This window comes from Haliotis cracherodii, unplaced genomic scaffold (genome assembly GCF_022045235.1).
Source record: "Haliotis cracherodii isolate W230 unplaced genomic scaffold, xgHalCrac1.p SCAF_9, whole genome shotgun sequence".
Taxonomy (NCBI): Eukaryota; Metazoa; Mollusca; class Gastropoda; order Lepetellida; family Haliotidae; genus Haliotis; species Haliotis cracherodii.
Window position 1 is genome coordinate 17,682,096 of NW_027266343.1, and position 24,976 is coordinate 17,707,071.

Sequence of the window (24,976 nt, forward strand, 5' to 3'; positions counted from 1 at the left end):
ATCCCCATCCGTCTCATTAAAACAATTGCCTGACATACTTCCATTGTCCCTCGCTATATGTTCCATCTTTTTTTTAATTAATGAAATACTTAGTTCAACCAGACAGCCATTCGTCATGGAAGTCATATTCGTCACCAGTTAACGAGAACAGATGCCTTGTATTCATGTTTCGCCCTTGCTTGTGGCGACCTAAACCGACTTCTATACAAACAAATGAAGGCCTGACGTTTAATCTTGTTCCTGGTTCAAGTTTGAACAGTTGCGAAAGAAAATCGTGGAAATCTTTTAGGGGATTTTGTACTTGTGCAATCACATTTTTATTGGCTTAGCTCGGGCTCCTCGATTGTATAAAATGTGGCTGAGATATTCTCTGAGGACAGAAGCAGAGAAAGAGTGATCCTGAACTGTCTCAAAGAAACTGAAGTTGTCAACTCAGCATCTTAAATCTGAAGACCATGGGTGTCAAAGTAAGTAAACGTTTAACTACATTTTTGGTTTAGGGAGTGCAGTTTTGGTTTACTCACAATGTGACTGAAATGTTGCCAACGTGTCTTAACAGTTTAACTCACTCTCTCAGGTGAGCAAGTCGTGATCCGTCGTTGTCGTCCATTTTGTTTGGGTTCACCTGACTCCAGCTGACCTGCTATTGTGACGGCACATCGTCTGTACACATCTTCTCAGAAGAGATTCGAATCCGATTGTCATAATGGTTGCCTCAGCCATATTGTGTTACATATTTCTGACATTACTTAGCTATTTTCACTCCAAATATAATGGAATTTGGTGTATGTGTAGTATGTCGCGGCCCTCACTATACCTGTTCCGTTTTTTGCGATATTTTATATTTTGACATTGATTTGGCCTCTGCTGTAAAACCATACATTTTGTTTCAAAATGTAATAAAATGTGTTATAAGTGTAGTTCTTAGTGGAGCTCAACACATATATTCCGTTTTTCGTGAAATTTTAAATTATGGCCTTTATTTGAACTTGCATTTTGGATCATGTTTCGAAATTGTTTCAAACTGTTTGAGCCCACAGTATCGTCTTATGAGTATAGGTTTGTATATTGAAACATTTGGATAAACCAGAAACAGACTCTACTAAAGGGACCTGATTTAAAACTTCAATCAAACAAGGGACTTGAATTTAAACATAAATAACGTTTCTCAGACAAAACTTATTTTCCCTGAAGAACACTAACAGTTTCATATGCATCCAAGTTATTGCAGAACGTGGACTTCACAGCTCATGTTATAAGTTCCACAACTTGTGGCTTCCAAAACTCATCACACTACTACGAATTCGAACATGTTGGTCATATATTCACAGGTGATTTCATATGTTGTTGGCAATCACGTCCTTCGTCAAATATGGCCCAAAATATAGCGAACAGCTTGCTATCATTATGTTACCGTGTTTTAGGTGAACAATTGGCTTGCCTTTGCAAACAAACACCTGCTATCAATACTATTTGAAAGTGGTTCTTAAACACATGCTTATGATATAGTCCTAATCGGATCATGGACTCTGCTTTTAGCGGCTATTTTTTATAATTATAGAAAGGGTTTTGTAACTTTTTATTTAAATTCTATTTTTTTCAAAATAAATTCCCTCGCATTGTAAATATCATATTCTCAGTAAGCGCTTGACCAATGAAACTGAAACTTCACGGTGGCTTCCACCAATGACGATACCCGAATTTGTTTAAGAGGTTTAAATCTGATTTTCAGTATGGCCTCCACGGTAGTCATATTGAAAGACCTGTTTAGGACCATTATTGCCATATTTTATCAAAAATGTAATTCAAATATAGTATACGTTTAGTTGGTATTTGAACTACATATTGGTTTAGGGAGAGAGTATATTTTTATCCAGGTGATCTTATGTCGTCGCAAGTCGTCCGTCGTCGTCCATTAATCTTTATTAAAGAACTCAAAAACCTGTTTATGACCATTACACAGCCCTTATTACTCCACATTAATGAAATGTGATCTATGTGTAGCCAGTAACAGGGTCAACATCTCTTCCTTTTTTTGCGATGTATTAATTGTGACCTTGATTTGACCTTGGCTCTAAGACTATGCTGACAACAGAGACTACTTTTTGCCCTTTCACGGCCATTTATTTTCAAAATGTCATGAAATTTGGTATATGTGTACTTCGTAGTTGGGCTCAACACATACGTTCCGTTTTTCGTAATGTAATAAATTATGACTAGATTTGACCTTTGCATTTTGGACCACGCTTTAAAATTGTTTCAAAATATCCTGGCAATGTTAATATCACTTCCTCAGAAAGCACTGAACCAACGAAGCTGAAGAGGTTCGAATGCCGTTCGAATGCCGTTTTCAGCATTATCAGTACGGCGTTAAACAACAAACAAACAAAAGGAGGCGGTATTGCCTTTGAAATGATACTTGAATGTTAGATTATGACCCTTGTCGCGAACACCTGGTGTCAGCACTTATTTTCGGTAACCCATTCCTGTATTTTTCATCTCTGTTTTACCTTTTACGCCTACTGGTGTCAGTTTCGGCGGTTGGCCGAGGCTGGTTGGTCTCTTGGGTTCACATATTTGTTCATTAGTGTGCATGGGGATATTGTATTGCATTTTGACAGTGAATTTCTTACTAAAACCAGCCACTATCTCTGTCTATATGTGGTTCATTTTCATGTTCTTACCAGAGTAAAATATTTCAGAGTAACACAATTTGTTGATATATTAAAACTTATCTGTTCCATATTTCAATATTTTTCTCTTTTCTAATTTTGCTGTTTTATGTTTTCCAGGTAACATGTGTTCTTGCATTAGTCCTGTGCTTCTGCGCATTTGTTTATTCAACTCCCGTGGTGAAAATGGTAAGTTTATTGAAATTTGTACAGGTATCACTATTATTTTATAAACCCCAGTTGGTCAGCCAAGTGGTAAGCCGTCCGCTTGTCTCCCTGAAGGCCTGAACTCTATTCACTGTACTGTTACAATAGATAGATAGACAGATATTCTTTATTTCCTCCAATTGAATGAAGATTACAATATGCAGATATGGTTATGCTACATGTTTACCATGAATTGGGGGTATATTTACACATGTGCATAAACATACAAGTCTTTTAGCAGGTATCGCCATTTCCTTATAAAGCGGCTTACATTAATTCTTACTTCTGCCCACACATCTCTTTCTAGTTCCATAATACATTCTACTGGACATCCAAAAAGTAAGAACGCAAGAATAACATCATCATCATTCTCCCAAATCTTAACAAAAACATTTAAATCCAGGATATCACATATGGTGTTAAAAAGTAAATTTCGGTCATTCGTATTGATCGTGCAGGACATAAACAGTTTTACAATAGCATTCTCTAGAGACAATTTCAGCTGATCCATAGAATACAAGCCTTGCAATATTAGTTATACTTCTACACAGCAGTCAGACATGAGTGGATTGTGTTCTACACAGCAGTCAGACATGAGTGGATTGTGTTCTACACAGCAGTCAGACATGAGTGGATTGTGTTCTACACAGCAGTCAGACATGAGTGGATTGTGTTCTACACAACAGTCAGACATGAGTGGATTGTGTTCTACACAGCAGTCAGACATGAGTGGATTGTGTTCTACACAGCAGTCAGACATGAGTGGATTGTGTTCTACACAACACTCAGACATGATTGGATTGTGTTCTACACAGCACTCAGACATGTGTGGATTGTGTTCTACACAGCACTCAGACATGAGTGGATTGTGTTCTACACAGCAGTCAGACATGAGTGGATTGTGTTCTACACAGCACTCAGACATGATTGGATTGTGGTCTACACAACACTCAGACATGAGTGGATTGTGTTCTACATAACACTTAGACATGATTGGATTGTGTTCTACACAGCAGTCAGACATGAGTGGATTGTGTTCTACACAGCAGTCAGACATGAGTGGATTGTGTTCTACACAACAGTCAGACATGACTGGATTGTGTTCTACACAGCAGTCAGACATGAGTGGATTGTGCTCTACACAACAGTCAGACATGACTGTATTGTGTTCTACACAGCAGTCGGACATGATTGGATTGTGTTCTACACAGCAGTCAGACATGAGTGGATTGTGTTCTTCACAACAGTCAGACGTGATTGGATTGTGTTCTACACAACACTCAGACATGAGTGGATTGTGTTCTACACAGCACTCAGACATGAGTGGATTGTGTTATACACAACAGTCAGACATGAGTGGATTGTGTTCTACATACCACTTAGACATGAGTGGATTGTGTTCTACACAGCAGTCAGACATGAGTGGATTGTGTTCTACACAACACTTAGACATGATTGGATTGTGTTCTACACAGCAGTCAGACATGAGTGGATTGTGTTCTACACAACACTTAGACATGATTGCATTGTGTTCTACACAGCAGTTAGACATGAGTGGATTGTGTTCTACCCAACACTTAGACATGATTGGATTGTGTTCTACACAGCAGTCAGACATGAGTGGATTGTGTTCTACACAACACTTAGACATGATTGGATTGTGTTCTACAAAGCAGTCAGACATGAGTGGATTGTGTTCTACACAACACTTAGACATGATTGCATTGTGTTCTACACAGCAGTTAGACATGAGTGGATTGTGTTCTACCCAACACTTAGACATGATTGGATTGTGTTCTACACAGCAGTCAGACATGAGTGGATTGTGTTCTACATAACACTAAGACATGATTGGATTGTGTTCTACACAGCAGTCAGACATGCGTGGATTGTGTTCTACACAACACTTAGACATGATTGGATTGTGTTCTACACAGCACTCAGACATGCCGCCTTCTTGATCCCGGGTTGGATAAACCCCCAGCAACATATGCTGGTTGGTAAGAGGCGACCAAATGGACCCGGTGGTCATGCTCGGTGATTTGCTGATCACGTTTCATCGTGCCCGACGGCGTAGGACGTTGCTCATTGTATCACTCAGTTGTTTGTCTGAATGTTGATTCGATTATTTAAAGGCCATCGTCCTTTTAACTGGAATTGTGGGGCGTAAAGCAACAATACTCAAAACTAAGTCATCAGTATGTTAATAGTGAGAAACATGGAGAGATAAAACACTTTGAATACTTTGTCACAGGAGACAATATAGTCTTCGCTATATTTTCATGGTCGAGATAAATAAGGGCTTTCAAAACGTGTCAAATGCACTCCATTGACGTGAGTTTACCCTATGTTGTCTCTTACAGATAAGTTTCTCAACAACAAGGGTAAACATTTGTTAAATATACATATATATTAGAAGAAACATATATCTTTCATTGGCGATATGAAAGAACAAACTGCGTTTAAGAACTGACAAAATGAACATTGCTTTTCTAAAATTGATCAAATGAGCTGATGTCATGGGCTTCAACCTTCTTAATTTGGTTTTTAGATTTTTTTGGGAAGTTCATGATGAACAGGACATAGAATTCTCGTTTATTAATATCTCGCTTTTGTTTTGTTACAATGAAACCCTGTGCTTTTTACATACAATGGTTGGTTTGTTGTTTAACGCCGCACTCAGCAATATTCCAGCTATATGACGGCGGTTTATATACAATGGGCTTTACGTCAGTGAGTGCTTGGTCACGAGAGTGAGGTATGCATGACTGATCCGCCAAACATTTTGAACTTCCAAAAATAATATTTTGATGTCAATGTACAGCATTGCTATTATATTCACACCTTGGTACATAATCCGAGAAATGGATTTATGTACCCTCTATGTTAGTTTATGTACCCTCTATGTTAGTTTCTGTACCTTCTATATTAGTTTATGTACCCTCTATGATAGTTTATGTACCCTCTATGTTAGTTTGTGTACCCTCTGTGTTAGTTTATGTTCTTCAGAAACTACAATAGAGGGTACACAAACTCATGTCACTCGAGGGACCGTTGGACAATTTATGTGTGGGGTGCATACCTAATTATACTGCAGGCATGTCCTATGAATGCATGCGCTGGTCCGAATCGGTAAGAATACCACAGTTAGGCATTTATCAACATCGTTCATTTTTCACATTCATCGAAGCAGCACAGAAAACAAAACCAGTTATTTCTAGTCTATTTCTTGGAAAATATCGTAAATATCAAGAGAATGGCGTATTACATAATTTATTCGAGATACATAATTGTTGTTGGTCTGTTGCAAATGTAATGCCAACAGTTCGGCAATTCGAGAAATGTAACACACATGTGAGCAGAGTATATTCAAAATAGCAGACTATGTCTAATCCCGTGGGGATTTCGGGTTAGACAACTTGACCAGCAAGATATGTTTGTCGTACGAGGCGACTGTATGGGTGGTCAGCGGAGTACTGCTGAGTGTGGCGTCAACAAAATACGTCAAACACGTCACGTCACTAACTGAATTCTGTATCATTACGCTCATCTATGTTTGGTTGTGAATGATGTCCTCAGTGTGAGAAGATGGACACAGGCGACATGGTGGAGGTGGACTGTGAGAATGGGACAGGGGTGTCCTCGGTGCCAGGGGAGACGGACAACGTCTTCGTCGGCGTAGATCTAAAGGTAACTTTATAGATGTATTTATACACAATGCAACAGAATAATTAGATTTATACGCAGATCTACGCTTGTTTACATTTTTACTTTCATATAATTATCACACTTTACAATTTCAATAATTTTTGTTTTGTCCTATTGATATCCACGTATATAAGTTGAGTTAAAATTGTTATTTTCATATTTACTAGGCGGCATTTGGCCATGGTCGCCGGATATGTAAACCAATAAAATAAATAAGGTTGCCAGTGTCATTTTCATTGATTTGGGTAAAAATGAATACATTTCCTTGCTTTCAACCACCAGGCACATGGGACACCGATGATAATACGTAGATTTGAAATTGATGTGGCACGTGGTGATATGTACTTGGATTATTGGAAGGAGATTATATTTTAAGAGTTATTATTTTCTATATTACATTACCTACCGTTTCTGTAAGGATGATATGGGCTTTATGTTATAAGAATAAGGGTTTGCCTTGACTTAACACGAGTGTTGTCCTTTTTTCAACAACTTCCACAGGGCCGTCGTGTGTTCAAGATGGGCGGAAACGACACCTGCTTCATTGACTCCGATCCTGCTCCCCTACCAGACTATGTAAGTAAAAGCAATTATATAATGGTTCAGAATTCTTTATTCCGCGTTGTGCATTCAGACATATCCTGGCGTGACATCTCAATGTGGAAGAAAGTGATGTCACTGGTATACGTTTACCACTTTGTTGAAAGTCACAGGTAATACCCTATGCCAGTAACACAGGGTCATTAGTGATAATCTGGTATTCTGACCCACGATCAGCGGATCTTGACACAGGCAAGAACAGCAACTCTGCATAATACATTACGGAGTCTTAGATCACTGGATCATCTGAAGTAGTATAGGAAGGTGATATGTAAAACACCTATAATAATATGGTGTGTCAAATCCTATTTATCCACTTGCAGTAAATTCTATTTGGTTTAAATGTAAAATGCGGTTCCGACAATACAACTCACATTGCAAATAGATAGAAATCAGCGTTCGATAAACGTTCGATGCGGTCAATTTGACGTTTGTAGTGAATAAGGACTTATACCAAGCAACCCTCAACTCAAGGTTTGGTGATGATGGTGCTCTTGATTTTCCAATCATGGGATCGCGATCTTGACGTGAACCTTTCACGCTCTGTTCGCTCTAGCGGGGCGTTTGCTTTTTACCTTAAGGCTGTTTTATTGCTTAGGTCGAAGATGCTACACTAGAACAATCAAAGACGCCGGTGAAGGTGACTGATCAATTGGTGATGTGTGATGTGTGAACCTCGTATTATAGGGTCTTGATGGCAGAGACGTTTCACTTGGTTTTCCAATATTCGGATCGCGATGAAGACGTGAACTTTTTGCGCCCAAGTCGCGCGTTCGGGGCGTTTGTTTTAATAATAATTATAACTACAATGTGGTTAATTGACCTTTTTGAAACCTTTTTTATTGTTTAATTGCTTAGGTCGAAGAGGCTATAATGGACCAATCAAAGACGGCGGTGGAGGTGACTGATCAAGCAGTGTTGGACAGTGTCAAGCAATGGTGCACAGGCGAGGTCTACCTTCTGGTAGAAGATGACAGTGATGTTGTTGAAGGTAACTTGATGGGGTGGTCATGAGTGAGTGAGTGAGTGAGTGAGTGAGTGAGTGAGTTACTCCCTGGTGGAAGAAGACAATGCTGTTGGTGAAGGTTTCGTCAAGGGTTGGCAAAACATTTACAAACAATATCATCTAGGAGGCAGGTATCCGATCTAACTTACACGGTACTGTTATATACAACCAGTTACATACATTGTACTGCTATATACAGCCAGTCACATACATTGTACTGCTATATACAGCCAGTTACATACATTGTACTGCTATATACAGCCAATCACATACATTGTACTGTTATATACAGCCAGTCACATACATTGTACTGCTATATACAGCCAGTCACATACATTGTACTGTTATATACAGCCAGTCACATACATTGTACTGCTATATACAGCAGTCACATACATTGTACTGCTATATACTGCCAGTCTCATACATTGTACTGCTATATATACAGCCAATCACATACATTGTACTTCTATATACAGCAGTCACATACATTGTACTGATATATACAGCCAGTCACATACATTGTACTGCTATATTCAACAGTCACATACATTGTACTGCTATATACAACAGTCACATACATTGTACTGATATATACAGCCAATCACATACATTGTACTGCTATATACAGCCAGTCACATATATTGTACTGCTATATACAGCAGTCACATACATTGTACTGCTATATACAGCCAGTCACATACATTGTACTGCTATATACAGCCAATCACATACATTGTACTGATATATACAGCCAATCACATACATTGTACTGCTAAACACAGCCAATCACATACATTGTACTGCTAAACACAGCCAGTCACATACAATCTGTTGTTTCTGTTACAGACCGACACAAGCGAGCCACCTGCTACAGGCTGCGCTGCAGATACTTCATCTACCGTGGACGTCTGTATCGCCACTGCGTCCTGTATCTGCGGAGATGTTAGAACACGCGGACACGACAACGGATTACAATATCCTCTGAAAAACATCGACATATTGAAAATATATAAAAGCATTGAGTTTCAGAGAAATCCTAACATGAGTTCGCTTTATACACGAACAGCTGACCTTTTATGACCTTTTATGATTGATCTTGGTATAAGTCCAATTGCGTGTGAATAAGACTTGCCACCTGTAAATTCCTTGTGAATTGTTGAATAAAGTTGTTGTTTTTCAGAATCCTTTTATTTGATATCGGTTCCTAATGGGTGCCAACGTGGACCTTCTTGGTTAGAATAGGTCCTTACCAAATTATGCTGGTCTTTATAAGCGATGAAATAGACGCCATGGCCAGGCTCAGTGTCTGGGCTTATTGTGTGTCAACGTACTCTGATGTGGCTCACGCTATCAACCACTGGTTTACCATGCATCATTTGAACACTTTGCCACGTGCATCAAATAAGCCGGTACACACAAGTATATGCATTTACGGATAGTACTACAACCTTTATTTAGGCCTTCACTTTCACTAAGGCCATGACCAAGCAACTCTTAAACAAGAGTCGTATTACGTACTTCGAAATCTTTGCAGAGAGAGCATGTCCGATCGATAGTACCTCAAAAGTTGTGAAATGTAGACACCATTTAAGGCTGGCGTTCCGGGTTTCAATAGTTACCCAGAAACCCATGGTTGTCGTTAGAGGCGATTAAGTAGATCGGCTGGTCAGACTCGCTGATTTGGTACATAGCGTTTTGTTTCATATAAACACATCGACATTATTCCGTAACCGGGGCGGTCGGGCAGCCTAGTGGTTAAAGCGTTCACTCGTCACGCCGAAGACCCGGGTTCGATTCCCGACATGGGTACAATGTGTGAAGCCCATTTCTGGTGTCCCCCGCCGTGATATTGCTGGAATATTGTTAAAAGCGGCGTAAAACCACACTCACTCACTACTCCGTAACCATGACACTCGTTAACCAGGACGAATTCAGTGGAACTACGCATTAAAGGGGGTTCGCCGTAGTAATGTTATAAGGTTAAAATGTGTCTCAAAAATATTAGAAAATGGTAATAAATTAAACCGTTTATAGCTGAAATGATGAGTTGCATTAGATATACAAAGTTTGTGACAGAGAACTTTTAGATTGAAAGGAATTAATAGAGAAAAGACATATCACATGTATCACAAGAGTACTCTGGACATTGCATATTTATCATTGGATTGGTTACATGTTATCGTCGATTAGTTAATGAAACAAACAGAGAAGTAAGATACTTTTCATTTGTAGCATCCGGAGTAAGTCACAAAATCAATAGAGAGGTGATCAATCTTGCACGTAGGTTTCGGTATTTTTCCGATTACGACACACATGAGTTCATGGTCAGATCTAACTTTTAACGAATAAAAATGAGGTATTGTGACATGTGACAAAGACAGGCCAGGCCCGAACACTATAAAATGATACCTTCAACATTAGGAGAGGAGAGCGTGGTTTGCAATCGATCGAGTCGAATCCCGATCGTTCTAAGTTTTCCCCATTTAGTGAACGAGTCTGGCCGGTCTGATCCTGTCCTGTATTGATAGACGGACTGAGAGTAAGTAAAACTATGTCAGTATAAAGCTGTTGTTGCGTTTCTTTATTATGCGAGTATGAATGCTGATGGAGACAACTTGGGGTAAGCGTCGTTAGACGAATCTCTCCATGACTGAGTTGTATCGATGCTGACAAGGCGAGTTGCACAGTCAAGGCTTAACTGACCATAGGTCGCACTTGACACCCGAACGCAGTTACGACAGTATAACCAATATGTCCCCGACCGGTATACAAGACAATTGAAAAAGAATTACCTAATCATTAAGCTGTTTCCATGCGAAATATTAACGATTTGTTATCAACTGACAGACGTACTTATCATTTGTACAATTAATAGTATCAGAAAACAATTACAAAGCCTTCATCATCACACAATGATTACAGAAGACTAAACTCAAACCTCCAACCTTTGTCTGAATGCCTATACAGTACAGATGTTATGGTTTAAGGAGAGTCTTTTTTCGAATTTAATTTCTTTTTGGAGTGACAGAAAATTCACATTGGCATTCTCCCTATATCTTCTTATGCGAATTTCGAGTAGAATTTGTCCCCAGCAACCTATGCTGGTCGTATGAGGTCCAAATACAACTCCGCGAGTTAGACTTATTGGTCCTATTTCTCGGCACACAACCACGGCACTTTGAGCAGTACGCTGTCCGATATTTTCTTTATAATGTTCTCATTTGTTTCATCTGATCAAAAGTTTTTGTTTGTTGATGAAAAGAAAACACTCAAGGTCGTTAACTCTCTGTTTAATGAATCATAAACAAAAAGAATCTGGATCGTTACATAATCTGTTGGAAAAGATCGGACACGATCATCTGTGGGAAACAATCGGACACGATAATCTGTGGGAAACAATCGGACACGATAATGGCCCCAGGGTTAAACACCACATGCAGCGTGATCCCGTAATACAACTACAATCCTTTTGTCACATCTTACTTGATTTTCTAGAATTATTCACATAGATAATTCATTTTTTGAAAAATAAATGTCGTATTTACCAAGTTTTTATATGGTTTCAAATAGTAAACTTTAGATTTACCATCCCGCTGTGTTTGGTGATAACAAAATATGAATTCAGATGTTACATAAGAGATCTTATGGTTTGGTTTGGTTTGTTGTTTAACGCCGCACTCAGCAATATTTCCAGCTATATGACGGCGGTCTGTAAATAATCGAGTCTGCACCAGACAATCCAGTGATTGACAACATGAGCATCGATCCACGCAATGGGGACCGATGACATGCATCAACCAAGTCAGCGAGTCTGACCATCCGACCATTTACGACAATCATAGTCGCCTTTTACGGCAAGTATGGGTTGCTGAAGACCTATTCTACCCCGGACCTTCACGGGCCAGAAATCTTATGGAAAAGAAGTGGGACACCAAAGTAGTATAAATAAATTACACGAAATTAAACCAACTATCGGTTACGCCTTCTATGGTTGTCAGTCTAGATTTGAAGAGGTCTTTATACGACGATGTCTTGTTGGCCACAGCACGTATACACAAGAATAGTTAGTGAAAGGTGGGGATCCTCCGTTTTGTATCCCTTGTGATGAGAGAATCACGGTCAAGCATGTCCTGCTTGACTGTATTGGTCGTTCCACCACAAGGGATAAATATTACAAATCATCATCTATTAAGGATCTTTTTAATAACTTAAGTGTTCATTTAATCATCAGTTTTAAACCAAAAATTGAACGTATTGATAAATTTTGATGTACATGGTTGTTTCTGAAATTGTTAGTGTGGTAACTGAGATTGTTTGTGGCTGTGCCCTCGACGGGGGTTGAAGTACTGTAAGATTATTGTCCCCCTGAGAGGGTATCGTAAGTCCATGACATTCAAAGTATGTTATTTATTCCATAGATTTAATCGTGGAATATCTAACTTTTTAAATTTTGGTTAAATTTGTCAATAATCACGTGAAGGGATGCTATAAATCCTGCTGGGGCCCGTGCAGGTAGCGAAGTAAGTGCATATACATTTCGAATTTGAACGGCTTGACGCTGAAATAATTTATTAAAACGACAAAACCCTTTCCATACCAAACAGAAATCGTGCGATTCTGACTATATCATGAGCATGAATTATGAATCATGATCACTATCAAATAGTGATGATGCCAGGTTGTCGCGAATACACTAAATGCGTTTATTGAAATCCGCTCAACCTTATTCTTTTGTTATTTGTTTTATTGATTATTTAGAACATTCAGACATTAACTTCCGCTATTTACAAAGGAGACGCTTAACACATGTCGACACAAGCTCACAACCCCAGTAAATCCCTATTGCATAGTAAATTATAGTGATTTGATCACACCTGCATATAAACTATAGCCTGTAATCAAAGGTTCTGCCTTTGTAAAACGTGAATAATTATGGCCACACCCAAATGTGACGGCATGGCTTAAAACAGATTTATTCCCTTCAATCGATCTCCAGGATATAATCTTATCCTGTTTGAACATGGTTTAAAGAGTATTAACAATATGAGAAATTTGGATTTGAAAACCGTCATATTGCCGACATCTCGATGAGGCTATTCAACATGTTGAAAAATGTCTTTTATAGTTATCATTTTTCGATCGCTTCCGTGCTCAAGTGGATAGGGCGTCTGTCCGGAAAGCGGAGGGTTGGTGGTTCTGTCCCCTGGCCGTGTCATACCACACGACGTTAAAGATTGTATATTTTGTCATTTTATTTCTGATGATTGTAAATGGCATCATATTGAAGGAGGCGCTTGTAAAATATCGGTTGATTAGCTGTTGGCTGTAAATAATGGTATCAGATCAGGTAAGTTTTGGCTTGTTTGCTGTTTAACGCCGCACTCAGCAATGTTCCAGCTATATGACGGCGGTCTGTAAATAATCGAGTCTGGACCAGACAATCCAGTGATTGATAGCATGAGCATCCATGCACGCAATTTGGATTGAAGACATGCATCAACCAAGTCAGCGACCCTGACCATCCGATCCCGTTAGTCGCCTCTTACGACAAGCATAGTCGCCTTTTACGGCAAGCATGGGTTGCTGAAAACCTATTCAGGATGTTCAAGGTAAGTTTTGGAGTAAGATAGGACCAAAAGGTGTATCCACACGGTTCATACAAGCCTGACTACCAGAACCACCAGGACCCAGCTATACTGTGCTGTGTTTGGTAGGTCGAGTCCTGTGAATCAGGTATTTTTGTTGACTTTTCCGGAAGAGAGAAGTAGAGCAACAATGAAATGTTGGACTTGCGACGAGGTAAGGTGAGGGGAAATGGGGTTTAACGTCGCGTCCAAGAGTATTGCACTAATGTAGCGATGTGCAAGCTCGCGCGCGCGTGCGTGCGTGCGTGCGTGCGCGCGCGCGCGCGTGTGTGTGTGTGTGTGTGTGTGTGTGCTAGTCCGGACTGATGTCGATTTATAGTGCTAGCCCCCTGAGATACCATGCTGCAGTTTAACATGAATATCCCACTCAGACACAGTGCACTGACTCCGAGCCCACCAGTCCTTGTTTTTGCCCCTTAATGCCAAGCGCCAGACAGGGTAACAACATCTTTTAACGTCTTTTGGTATGACGCGGCTGGAGATCGAACCCCTAGCGCTCTCCGGGCGGACGCTCTACTACTAGACCACAGAGGCGATCCGGACCTGCGACAAGGGAATCAAACGCATGATGACTCATATTCACGAGACACATCTGATAAAGGTATTTACTGCGATTTTATTGTAGGTCAGAATGTTGCAATCTGCTGCTCCGAAATTCAGGAACTTCATTTCGCGTGATCGTCATTGAAGATCTTGTCTTGAACTCGATGTGTTGGTGGGGAAAACTCACATGAGCGTGTTCCAAAGAATTTTGTATTTATCATTTTCCATGACGCCCTCTACATATTTTGGGTCGTTCCATGGATGGACCTCTATGTCAAAACCACAAGCATGGCGAAGACGGTAAGAAAGGATCGAGCCACACTTCCACGTAGCTTAAGTTTCTGGTCATCCAGCGACAATGAGTTGGACAATGATTAAAATCATTGCACAATCTACATTTCATATTAACATATTTAAATATGTAAATTTTCAAATGTGTTCATGCCTTAGAAAGTTATCTATCATTCAGGATATTAAGGGTATGTATGTGAAGAGTTTTATATGCCCATATTACCGGTACTAAATCACGATAGTCATAGATGTTTCCACTTTGTGAAATATTGGGTTCAAATTACTTTATTTTCACATATGCATATATCTTTGCCATCAAAGCTCTGTTACAACCCTTAATGTAAAAATTACTCTTAATGTAAAAAAAATACATTAAGGGTTACGGGTTAACTCTTTTTACAACCCTTAATGTAAAAATTACTCTTATTATTATATTGCCATGATGGTAAATCTCTGAATATTGATTAATCATCTCTGCAGATACCCTTTCCGTTACCATGGAACCAAGGAAGTAACGTAAATAACGTCATATTGTATAGATACACCTTTGTAACAAGATTTACAAAATCGTCAGTTATGACCCATAAAGAAAACCTGTAAATAACGATCAGGTTGTCGTTGTTGAGAGGTTGTTGGAATATGAAGGTGTACTGCACTTACACAAGTTCAATGGCTCTACTTTTTGTTGTTCCTGAATAAACGCGCACAGTTGAAGTAAGCTATGACGAATAATAAGTCTTCACTTTATTCAATACTTGTAGGCCACGGGACTTTATGTACAAACGAAATACAATTTAGGTGCAAACAAAATAAAATACAACACATTCCTTTGCATTTTATTTTTGAAAAAGGAGTTTTAACATTATTGCATATTATCAAAGTTGGAGTATTTGTGTTCTTACAGCATTGGCGTAAAAACAAGTACTTTTCTGTATTCATATTGATAATAGGGTCTTGCGATGACAGTAGTGTATTAAACTTCTGAATATTTGGAAAGATATAAAAACTTTGCCTCAGATCGCTATAACATAGAAAATTTAAAAAAAAAGTGATATTCATTTTCGATATGGTTTAGGTTACAAACTTTACATTATCTAAATTCACGAGGAATATTGAACTGAACCCAAAACGAGTCCTGATTTTATTTACAGTTATACTACTCCAACAGTTCTCACATGAAATGGATGTTTAAACTGTGCATAATAAGCCATTTGGGTTTTTTCGTATAAATTACCATGCCAAACCTGAAAAAAGGTTTAAACTGCTGACGTAACATATTTAAAAACGCGGTTTTATTACCACATGTTTGAAAGTACCAGACATCACCAAATCCTAATCTAAAAGTAACAGATTTAAGTTTCGTTACCCAATTTAGGTGTCCTTGTTCATCGTACAACCGCAACACATTGTAACATTTGGGGGGTATACGAGATTCCTGCATATTATAAAGAGACAGCCAATATTTGACACATTTCAAAACAGCGAGCGACTGAATAGAAAATCTGCCAGACTCGGTTCTATGTCATTGAACCCCCAAATTCCAGCCCCGTATAAAAGTATTAGTGTTATCTTTGTATCGAAAACATTTTAAGTAAAAGTGAGGCGAGTGTGGTTTCAAGGAAAGTATACTAATTAACAGGACCATGAACACCTTTCTTGCCTCAACTGGAATATTATTTAAGCTTTTATGAAAAAAACTGAAACAAAAAGGGACAAAGCATACACCCTTGACTCACACCCATGAAGCAACACATATACCAGATACTCTGTTGTTTTAACGAACACAGGCCTTTACATTACTGTACAAGGATTGTAACATTTTAGCACTCAAACCATGTTTGTACAATGGCTTCCATAGATGTCGTCAAGCCAGCTGATTTATTATGTTTCCAGGCACTGATGCTTTCAAAACGTTCTGGTGATTGTGGATTCTAATATGTCAATTGTCAGTTCTTGCACATAACCATGACCTGTCACTATGTCCTCCACCTCACCAAGATTATCCTGAATACTCATTGGTTCAGAATTCAGCAACGAGAAATAGTCCCCCAGTCTTGTATATCAATAGGGTTGGGTCGTTGCGGTCGTCCAGCCATACGTTTTATGATGTCCCAGAAATGTTTAAAGTTTACGGCTGCTGCATTTTCTAGGTCACTCCCTTTACTTTATGCAAACTGGTCCTTCTTGATTCCACACAGTTGTCTGTATTCATAGCAAACTTTGTTTTACTTAATAAGGTATGAGTTATCTTTAGTTATTTCTGAACGCGTTTACATAATGGCACTGTTCATGTTTTTTACAGAGACACTCATCATCATTGGGGAACATATCACTCGATGCCAAACCATAATCTATCACACTACATCCTGAATGCCCAATAGGAGGCAAGGTGGCCCAGTCGTCTAAGGCGCCGCGATTCGCTGTGCAGTTGCGTTCCTTGGGTACGTCAGAAACCTATGATTGTAGGTTCGAATCCCGGTTCGCCCCGATTATGTTTCTAGGTTTGTCAGCACCATACCCGTGCTCGTGGGTTTCACCGAAGTAGTAAACGTCTGAGGTCTGCATCACTTCGGGCTTTCCTCCCACATTAAACTGACATTAAGCCGTGATATAAATAGAATACTGTTAAAAATGGCGTTAAACCCAACTCACTCACTCACTAAATGTCCAATAAATGTTCAGTCGCCGATTTGATAGTCAGTTCCAAATCTTCCATTCACAATATGTTTGTTCAGAATTGAACACATTTCCAAAAGAGTTTTTCCAAAGTAAATTATCACATGAATATATCTTTCCATCTCAAATTGTGTAAAAACATCTATTAAGTAATTATTACTTTCAACATGGTGAATAACATCGTTCTCCATATGGTCCAGCGTCACACCGGTTCTACTGTTCATGTACAGTGGACCCGTGAAGATCCGGGGCAGAATAGATCTTCAGCAACCCATTCTAGCCATAAAAGGCGATTATGCTTGTCGTAAGAGGCGACTAACGGGACCGGGTGGTCAGACTCGCTAACTTGGTTGATGCATGTACTCATATCCCAAATGCGTGGATCGATGCTCATGATGTCGACCACTGGATTGTCTGGTCAAGACTCGATTATTTACAGACCATCGTCATGAAGCTGGAATATTGCTGAGAGCGGCGTTAAACAACAGGCAAACAAACAAACAAACAAATCCAAGTACAATGATAGAAACAGCTGGGTCTTCTTACAGTCTACTCAATAAAAAATACAACAACATCTCTACCCCATTTTGTCTATCTTTGTTATTGTTACCAGGTCGATCTCTCCGGCTGGATATACAAAGTACGTAAACATACATGATGTAGCGCTACTGAAACCAAACATACTTATATCCAACAGAATAGTAATAGCATGTTATCTGTAGCGAAAATCAATAACACGTCTTACCAGTGAATAGTTTATCAAAGGTATTCCTCCCGAATACCTCCCGAACCATGACATTTTACGAATTACGCTTATTACGATAATTGCAAGAAACCGAGCAAAAAAAACAAAAGAACGTGAACATAGCAAAACGTATCCTATATTTCAAATCAAACTTTGTTTATAAGAATATTTTACATTAAGGGGCGATATGTACGATATCAACTCTTAATGTCCCCCCCAAAAATGTTTACATTAAGAGTTGCGGGTTGTTACTGTTAATGTAAAAACGAAACCCTTAATGTAATTTTTTTACATTAAGAGTAATTTTTACATTAAGGGTTGTAACAAAGCTCATATGACCTCATTAAGTTTAAGACGCTTAGGTTGTGGCTAAGCAAAACACTATTATGCAAACTGACACGTTCCCATTAGGTCACCAGCTTAACCACTTCCATGAACCCGTTCTTCAGACAATTGTGAAAACTTTTAAAAACATTTTCCTTACACATTTAGCCTTAGCACATTATGCTTTTTATAAACGTTTACCTAAGTTTAATAATATGATCATTATATTCTTCACTTGCAGCTGCCTTTCCTGGCAACATATGAGTCGCATGTTGAAGATCCAGTTTGACGAGAGTGAGGTGAGGTGAAATGGGTTTAACGTCGCGTCCAAGATTATTGCACTTATATAGCGACGTGCATGTACGTGTGTATGTTTGTGTGGCTGCTTGTACAAGTCCGGACAGATGCCGATTTATAGTGCTAGCTCGCTGAGATACCATGCCGCAGTTTAACATGAATATCCCACTCAGACACAGTATACTGACTCCGAGCCGACCAGTCCTTGTTTTAGTCCCTTAATGCCGAGCGCCAGACAGGGTAACAACAAGTACCATTTTTTAACGTCTTTTGGTATGACGCGGGCGGGGATCGAACCCCGGACCTTCCGCTCTCCAGGCGGACGCTCTACCACTAGACCACGGAGGCGGTCGTTTGACGAGAGTGTAATCGATGGAATGAGGGAAAAAGTGTCGCATTTGTAATGCCTCTTCAAGTTTCCTATAACCATTTTACGGTCTGGTGACATCTTATACGACGACAGGATACATAATTCACTCTCTTTTCCTGGTGGAAAGATCTTCAGGTGTGTGACGTCGTGTGAATACCACGGTTCATGATTTATGCATGAGTCGCGCGATCCTCTGAACTACAGTCCGTTTGATTCCATTTGAGACCGATGAATTGCTCACTAACTCAAAATCTAATAATTGCATCCAAACCAAAATGTGCACAGCGACATGAATTGGACAGACCAACTCTGATGGTTTGTGTCATAAATTTGGAAACCGAATAAAAAAATTTGTTTAACAAACGATCATCATAATTATTGGTGACATTTTTCGCCATCCCATACCAGGGAGCACCAGTCGCTCATGGAACAGCCAGGTAAAGAACAAGCACGTGCACCGTATATGGGGGTCATCTCAAAAGCCGTTTTAGGTGTTCAATCGGAGTCACTGTTGCAGGTTTCTGAAGCCGTGACAGTGCATTCGGAATCGGTGTCGCTGTTGTCAGAATCGCTATCGCCGCTGTCCGAGTCTACCCTGATGACCACTGGCTTGTATGTGGCATTGTCCAATCCACTATGATCCCAATAATGTCTCTCTATTTCATTCTCAACTTTCTCAACACACTTTTGCCACGTTTCCTGCGTGATGGTGTCTATTGATTGTTGAACCAGTTTCTGTACATCCCGCAGTTTGAATGTTGTATTTTGCCTGGCAACATCCGATTTAATCATACCCCAAATAAGTTTTATTGGGTTTAAATCGCAATGATAGGGCGGCAATCGCAAAACTGAATGGCCATGTCCTTTAAGATACTCGCCAACTTTAAAGATAGGTGTGGTTATATTAGACTTTATAATATCATACAGAACAGGTTTCGTTGCTTTTTGTGGATACGGTATTGCTTTGTGTGTCAACCATTCTATCATATCGCCCTTCCTACTGTTAGACGTACCTGAACGCCATGATATGGAGCATTGTCCATGACAACCAGACTCTTGGGGGGCAATACCGGTACCAGTTGAGTTTTAACCCATTCTAGGAATACCGCTCCGTTCATTTCGGTATGATAGTCTCGGTTGTCCTTGGATTTTGCCTTGAAGACTAGCGAACAGCCTGGTAGGAATCCCCGACTCTTGCAGCCAGCATGGAGCACAATAAGCCGCTCACCCTTGCCAAGTGGCAATTTCCTGGCACAGAATTCAGAAGAGGAGCTAGGGAACCATTGTGTTCCTGTGGTATGGGAAGCGTTTACCCACGTATCGTCCAAGTATACGGGGTCATAACCCTCGTAACGTTTTTCTCGTATGGTGCGTAAGAAATTGTTCCTTAGTCGAACAATATCAGACCTCTCGCATAATACATGTCTATTTTCGGAGCCTACTTTTTTGTAACGGAAACAAAAATTGGTGTAGCAATTTCCATTACTGATATTTTGAAATGGTCAAAGAATGATTTGTCTCGATATATTGTTTTAGAGTAGGGAGAGAGACATAGATATTTTGTTTATACAGAGTTTTAATGGCGTTTCTAACCATCTCTTGTTGAAATGAATCGACTTTAAAACATCGCTTGGGCTTTGAGATGGTCCCATCATGTGTGTCACTGCAGGTTGAATCAGTAAACTTTTTTAACAGTTTTTAACTTCCCTTCTGTTATCCCAACTGCAAGTGCAGTTCGTAAACGATACTTTTTCAAAGCATATTATGGTCTACCTCTTTCACATTCTTTTTAAAAATTTTTTGAAGACGTTGCAAATAATTGACTTCGCGTCGAGTGATGTTCTCATTGTTTCAGGTATAACAATCACGCATCTATGGTTTGCTCAGCAAGCCTTACGCCACTTTCTCACATGAAACTCGCCCACCTGGCTGTTCTATGAGCAACTGGTCCTCCCTGGCATGGGATGGCGAAAAATGTCAACAATATGATGATCGTTTGTTAAACAATTTTTTTATTCGGGTGTCTAAAATTATGAGACAAACCATCAGAGTTGGTCTGTCCAATTCATGTCGCTGTGCACTAATGGTTTGTATGCAATTATTAGATTTTGAGTTAGTGAGCAATTCATCGGTCTCAAATGGAATCAAACGGACTGTAATCCATGCACACAAAGCATTGCATCGAGTACTGGAGAGCCATCTTCATTTATAACTGTAGAAATAAAGTTCAGTTAAGGGACTGTAGCTTACTAAACTTGTACTTAAAGAACAGCTGAAGATGTCTTATGTCATGTCTTATGAGATATTGGTGCTATATTACGTTCAGTGTATTTATATCCCGACATATATATTGCAAACATTGCAATTAAGCACGTCCATTTTATCAAAAGCATGATATTTCACAGAACTTTGCGACATAACACTTCGAAATGACACCTGAAATCAGAGGTAGTGACATCATATGTAGTTGGATAATTGAATGTCCCTCGTTTTCTATTGAGATAATATCTGGAACAGGTAAAATGTCTGAAACAGGTATAGTGCCAAAAAAACGGATATAATGCCTAAAACAGATATGAGGCCTGAAACAGATACGATGCCTGAAACAGATACGATGCCTGAAACAGATACGATGCCTGAAACAGATACGAGGCCTGAAACAGATACGATGCCTAAAACAGATACGATGCCTGAAACAGATACGATGCCTGAAACAGATACGATGCCGCCTGAAACAGATACGAGGCCTGAAACAGATATGAGGCCTGAAACAGATACGAGGCCTGAAACAGATACGATGCCTAAAACAGATACGATGCCTGAAACAGATACGATGTCTGAAACAGATACGATGCCTGAAACAGATACGATGCCTAAAATAGGTATAATGTCTACAACTAAAGTAATTTTTGTGGTTGTTATAATCCCGGAAAAAGGTGTAATGTCCCATATTGGGATAATGTCTGCAACGAAATGTACGTGACAACTGTACTAGCAATCTCCACTATATTCAGAGGAAACGTATTCAGTTTATTAGAACTGGGCATATATCATGACAAGGATATACATTTGCTCGGGCTTTATTCTGTTATTTATGAAATATATCCATTTGTTTAATCTTTATATCGTTTATTTTTTTTTTTTTTAAATATGTCACTGTGTATATTATTTATATTGTTTATATTGTTATTTATGATAATTATTCATCTGTTTAATTTGTATATTGTATATATTGTTGTTTATGTTGTTTAAGGTAAACATGCTCCCTGCAGACGTTCGATTGGAAAAAAGGAGCTGAACAACCTTAAATCGTTTTTTGAAGCAATTTCCTTGTCAAGTTGTCGATGTCACATGTCAAATCTAGAAACGCATACAAAAGCAAATCTAGCCAGCTCTAGCTAGCTCTATTCCACATATGAAATCAGCATAGGGATTTTTATTTTATTTTTACAATAAAAAAGGATATTGTGTAATATAAGATTTCAGAGACTAAATGTTAGTCTAGTCACAGCGCTATCTAGAAATGTCTATTAACACATCCCCGACTTTTGCGTATGTTTATGTTCGTGGGTCAATTACGTTTCAAAAATATGTGTCGAGTTTTTTCAAGCATGAAATAGACGAAATAACGACGCATTTGCTGCGCCTTGTACAAATATAAAAAGCCAATCACATGGCACCACTCCCTGGTCATCTTCAGTTATATGCACTATTACCTATTTCGGACAGCCCTTTGTGTATTGAACCGCCTCCGTGGTCTAGTGGTAGAGCGTCCGCCCGGAGAGCGGAAGGTCCGGGGTTCGATCCCCGCCCGCGTCATACCAAAAGACGTTAAAAGATGGTACTTGTTGTTACCCTGTCTGGCGCTCGGCATTGAGGGGCTAAAACAAGGACTGCTCGACTCGGAGTCAGTATACTGTGTCTGAGTGGGGTATTCAACTGCGGCATGGTATCTCAGTGAGCTAGCACTATAAATCAGCCTCAGTCCGGGCTAGTACAAGCAGCCACACAAACACACACACGTACATGCACGTCGCTATATAAGTGCAATAATCTTGGACGCGACGTTAAACCCCATTTCACCTCACCTCATCTTTGTGTATTGCACGATTACACAGTAAATGAAATCAAATCTTTAGAAATATGATTTCTACATACACCTTGTGTACACTCAATATAATCTTTGGTATTGATTGTGAAGGAATACCTAAAACTTGGTTCTTACTTTTACGGAATTAAACGTAATCAATATACAGCAAGGACGCATATCCACTCTCGGCTAATGTAACCCTGTCATACATGTTTGGCATAAGGACGACCATGCACTGTCTCAGGTTGACATTGGCTTAACGTTTTCGACGTCACCAGTCCCGACCACGCCTATGAAGGAAGTGCCATGTGAATCGGGTGTCATCTGATAACATGACGTTGGCGTCGGCACGTGGGCGGCACAGCACGTGGCTGTCGAGCATGGTGATGAGCTGCATGTAGACGATTTTCTGATCGGCGGACCCGTACTGATGAACGTATGCAGTAATTTGATTGGCCTTTTGAGCTCGATTCCGTATAGCCCGGTTTCGGGTCAGGCGACCCTGTACTCTTGTCGTTGACCTGGAACACCCCAAACAGCATCCATCGTCAAACTTTGGGGTTTGTTGGTACCTGCTAAACACGAATTGTTCGCTAGTTCATATAAATACAACGAATGAAATCAAGTAAATCACAACTGCATCATAAGCAGAATCAATAAGATTGACAAAAATAATGGTTCATAGAGATTAATCCACCTTTCTTAAGAGAGTCCAAATTAAGAATGCCACCCTCGCACGTTTGTGGCGCTACTGCGTGCGGTAGGTGCAAACTATCGGATGTGTTTTGGTTTCATATTTTACAGACATAAACATACATTCATGGGATGCTTGTCGTCAACACTTATGTTTGTTTTAATACTTGGTATTAACATTTTTATTTCATGATCCCCAACTTTTGTTAAGAGTATATTACATACTATAGTATTACTTAGCCATATACAATCACACGTCTCTCAGTTAAAAGATCCTGGCATGTATGCGCAACGCAAAAGATAAGTGTTAGATAACATACATGAAAACTTTGCAGGATAACATTTTGAGGTAAAATATTACTGTTTGAGGTAACATGTTATAAGGAGGCCCAAACTAATAAAACGTGTAGTTCATTTCATATTCTAATATCTGGCAGATACTAACAGATAAGTCTCATCCAGCTGCAGTGGTGCTGACACAACGATAGGGGGAGTAGTTTGGAGCCTCTCGGTAGTCCCAGCAATTGCATTCAAATCATACAAAACGTGTTTGTTTGTCTGTAAACAAATCGTTACACACAATCCCTCAGATATGAGTCACTAATCAGCACGTCTATACCTACACGGAAAGTGGGCATCCGTTCGTAGAACATTGTAAAACGTAAAACAATTTCCCTGTGTTTTTATTATTTTAGATAGTACACATGAACAGATAACAACCTAATGTAAAAAACCTGTATCAATCAAAAGCATATTATTATATATTCCAATTTTATAGTTTTGAGTGATTTGTATACCCCCATATGTTGGAATTTGCTGGGATCTGAGTAAAGATTGCACAGTCCCAGAAATGAAGTTATTGAAAGTATTTGAAGAATAAAGTAATATACTTTCAGCTGTTACAGTAATTTTACTGATGAAAGAACTGGTGTGGCATATTCCAAGATCCTGGGAGAGCATACAGGTTTGCAATAAAGGCCTACCGGTATGTGTCTTATCCAACAACCTCATGTATGCTCTTGGTACCTTTTTTTCCAAGGACAAGAAAATAGGTATAATTAAATGTAAATATACGTTATCTACATGAATATCTCTTCTTGTCTGGC

The 24,976-nt window shown here is 39.3% G+C and overlaps 1 protein-coding gene across 1 annotated transcript; it reads left to right on the top strand.

Moving 5' to 3' along the window:
• The first annotated feature begins 385 nt into the window (after positions 1–385).
• Positions 386–9,323, top strand: LOC139453173 (uncharacterized). The gene is made up of 6 exons (XM_071234804.1): positions 386–467; positions 2,793–2,861; positions 6,459–6,569; positions 7,089–7,163; positions 8,046–8,178; positions 9,043–9,323. Exons 1-6 carry the CDS (start codon positions 456–458, stop codon positions 9,141–9,143), a joined length of 501 nt encoding a protein of 166 aa, XP_071090905.1. The 5' UTR covers positions 386–455; the 3' UTR covers positions 9,144–9,323.
• Positions 9,324–24,976: the final 15,653 nt, after the last annotated feature.

What these genes read in the sequence shown, in the direction of transcription:
- LOC139453173 (XM_071234804.1), top strand. An exon ending in CAACTCCCGTGGTGAAAATG is followed by an intron (nt 2,862 to 6,458) that starts GTAAGTTTATTG and finishes TGATGTCCTCAG; the next exon opens with TGTGAGAAGATGGACACAGG. An exon ending in TGACAGTGATGTTGTTGAAG is followed by an intron (nt 8,179 to 9,042) that starts GTAACTTGATGG and finishes TTTCTGTTACAG; the next exon opens with ACCGACACAAGCGAGCCACC.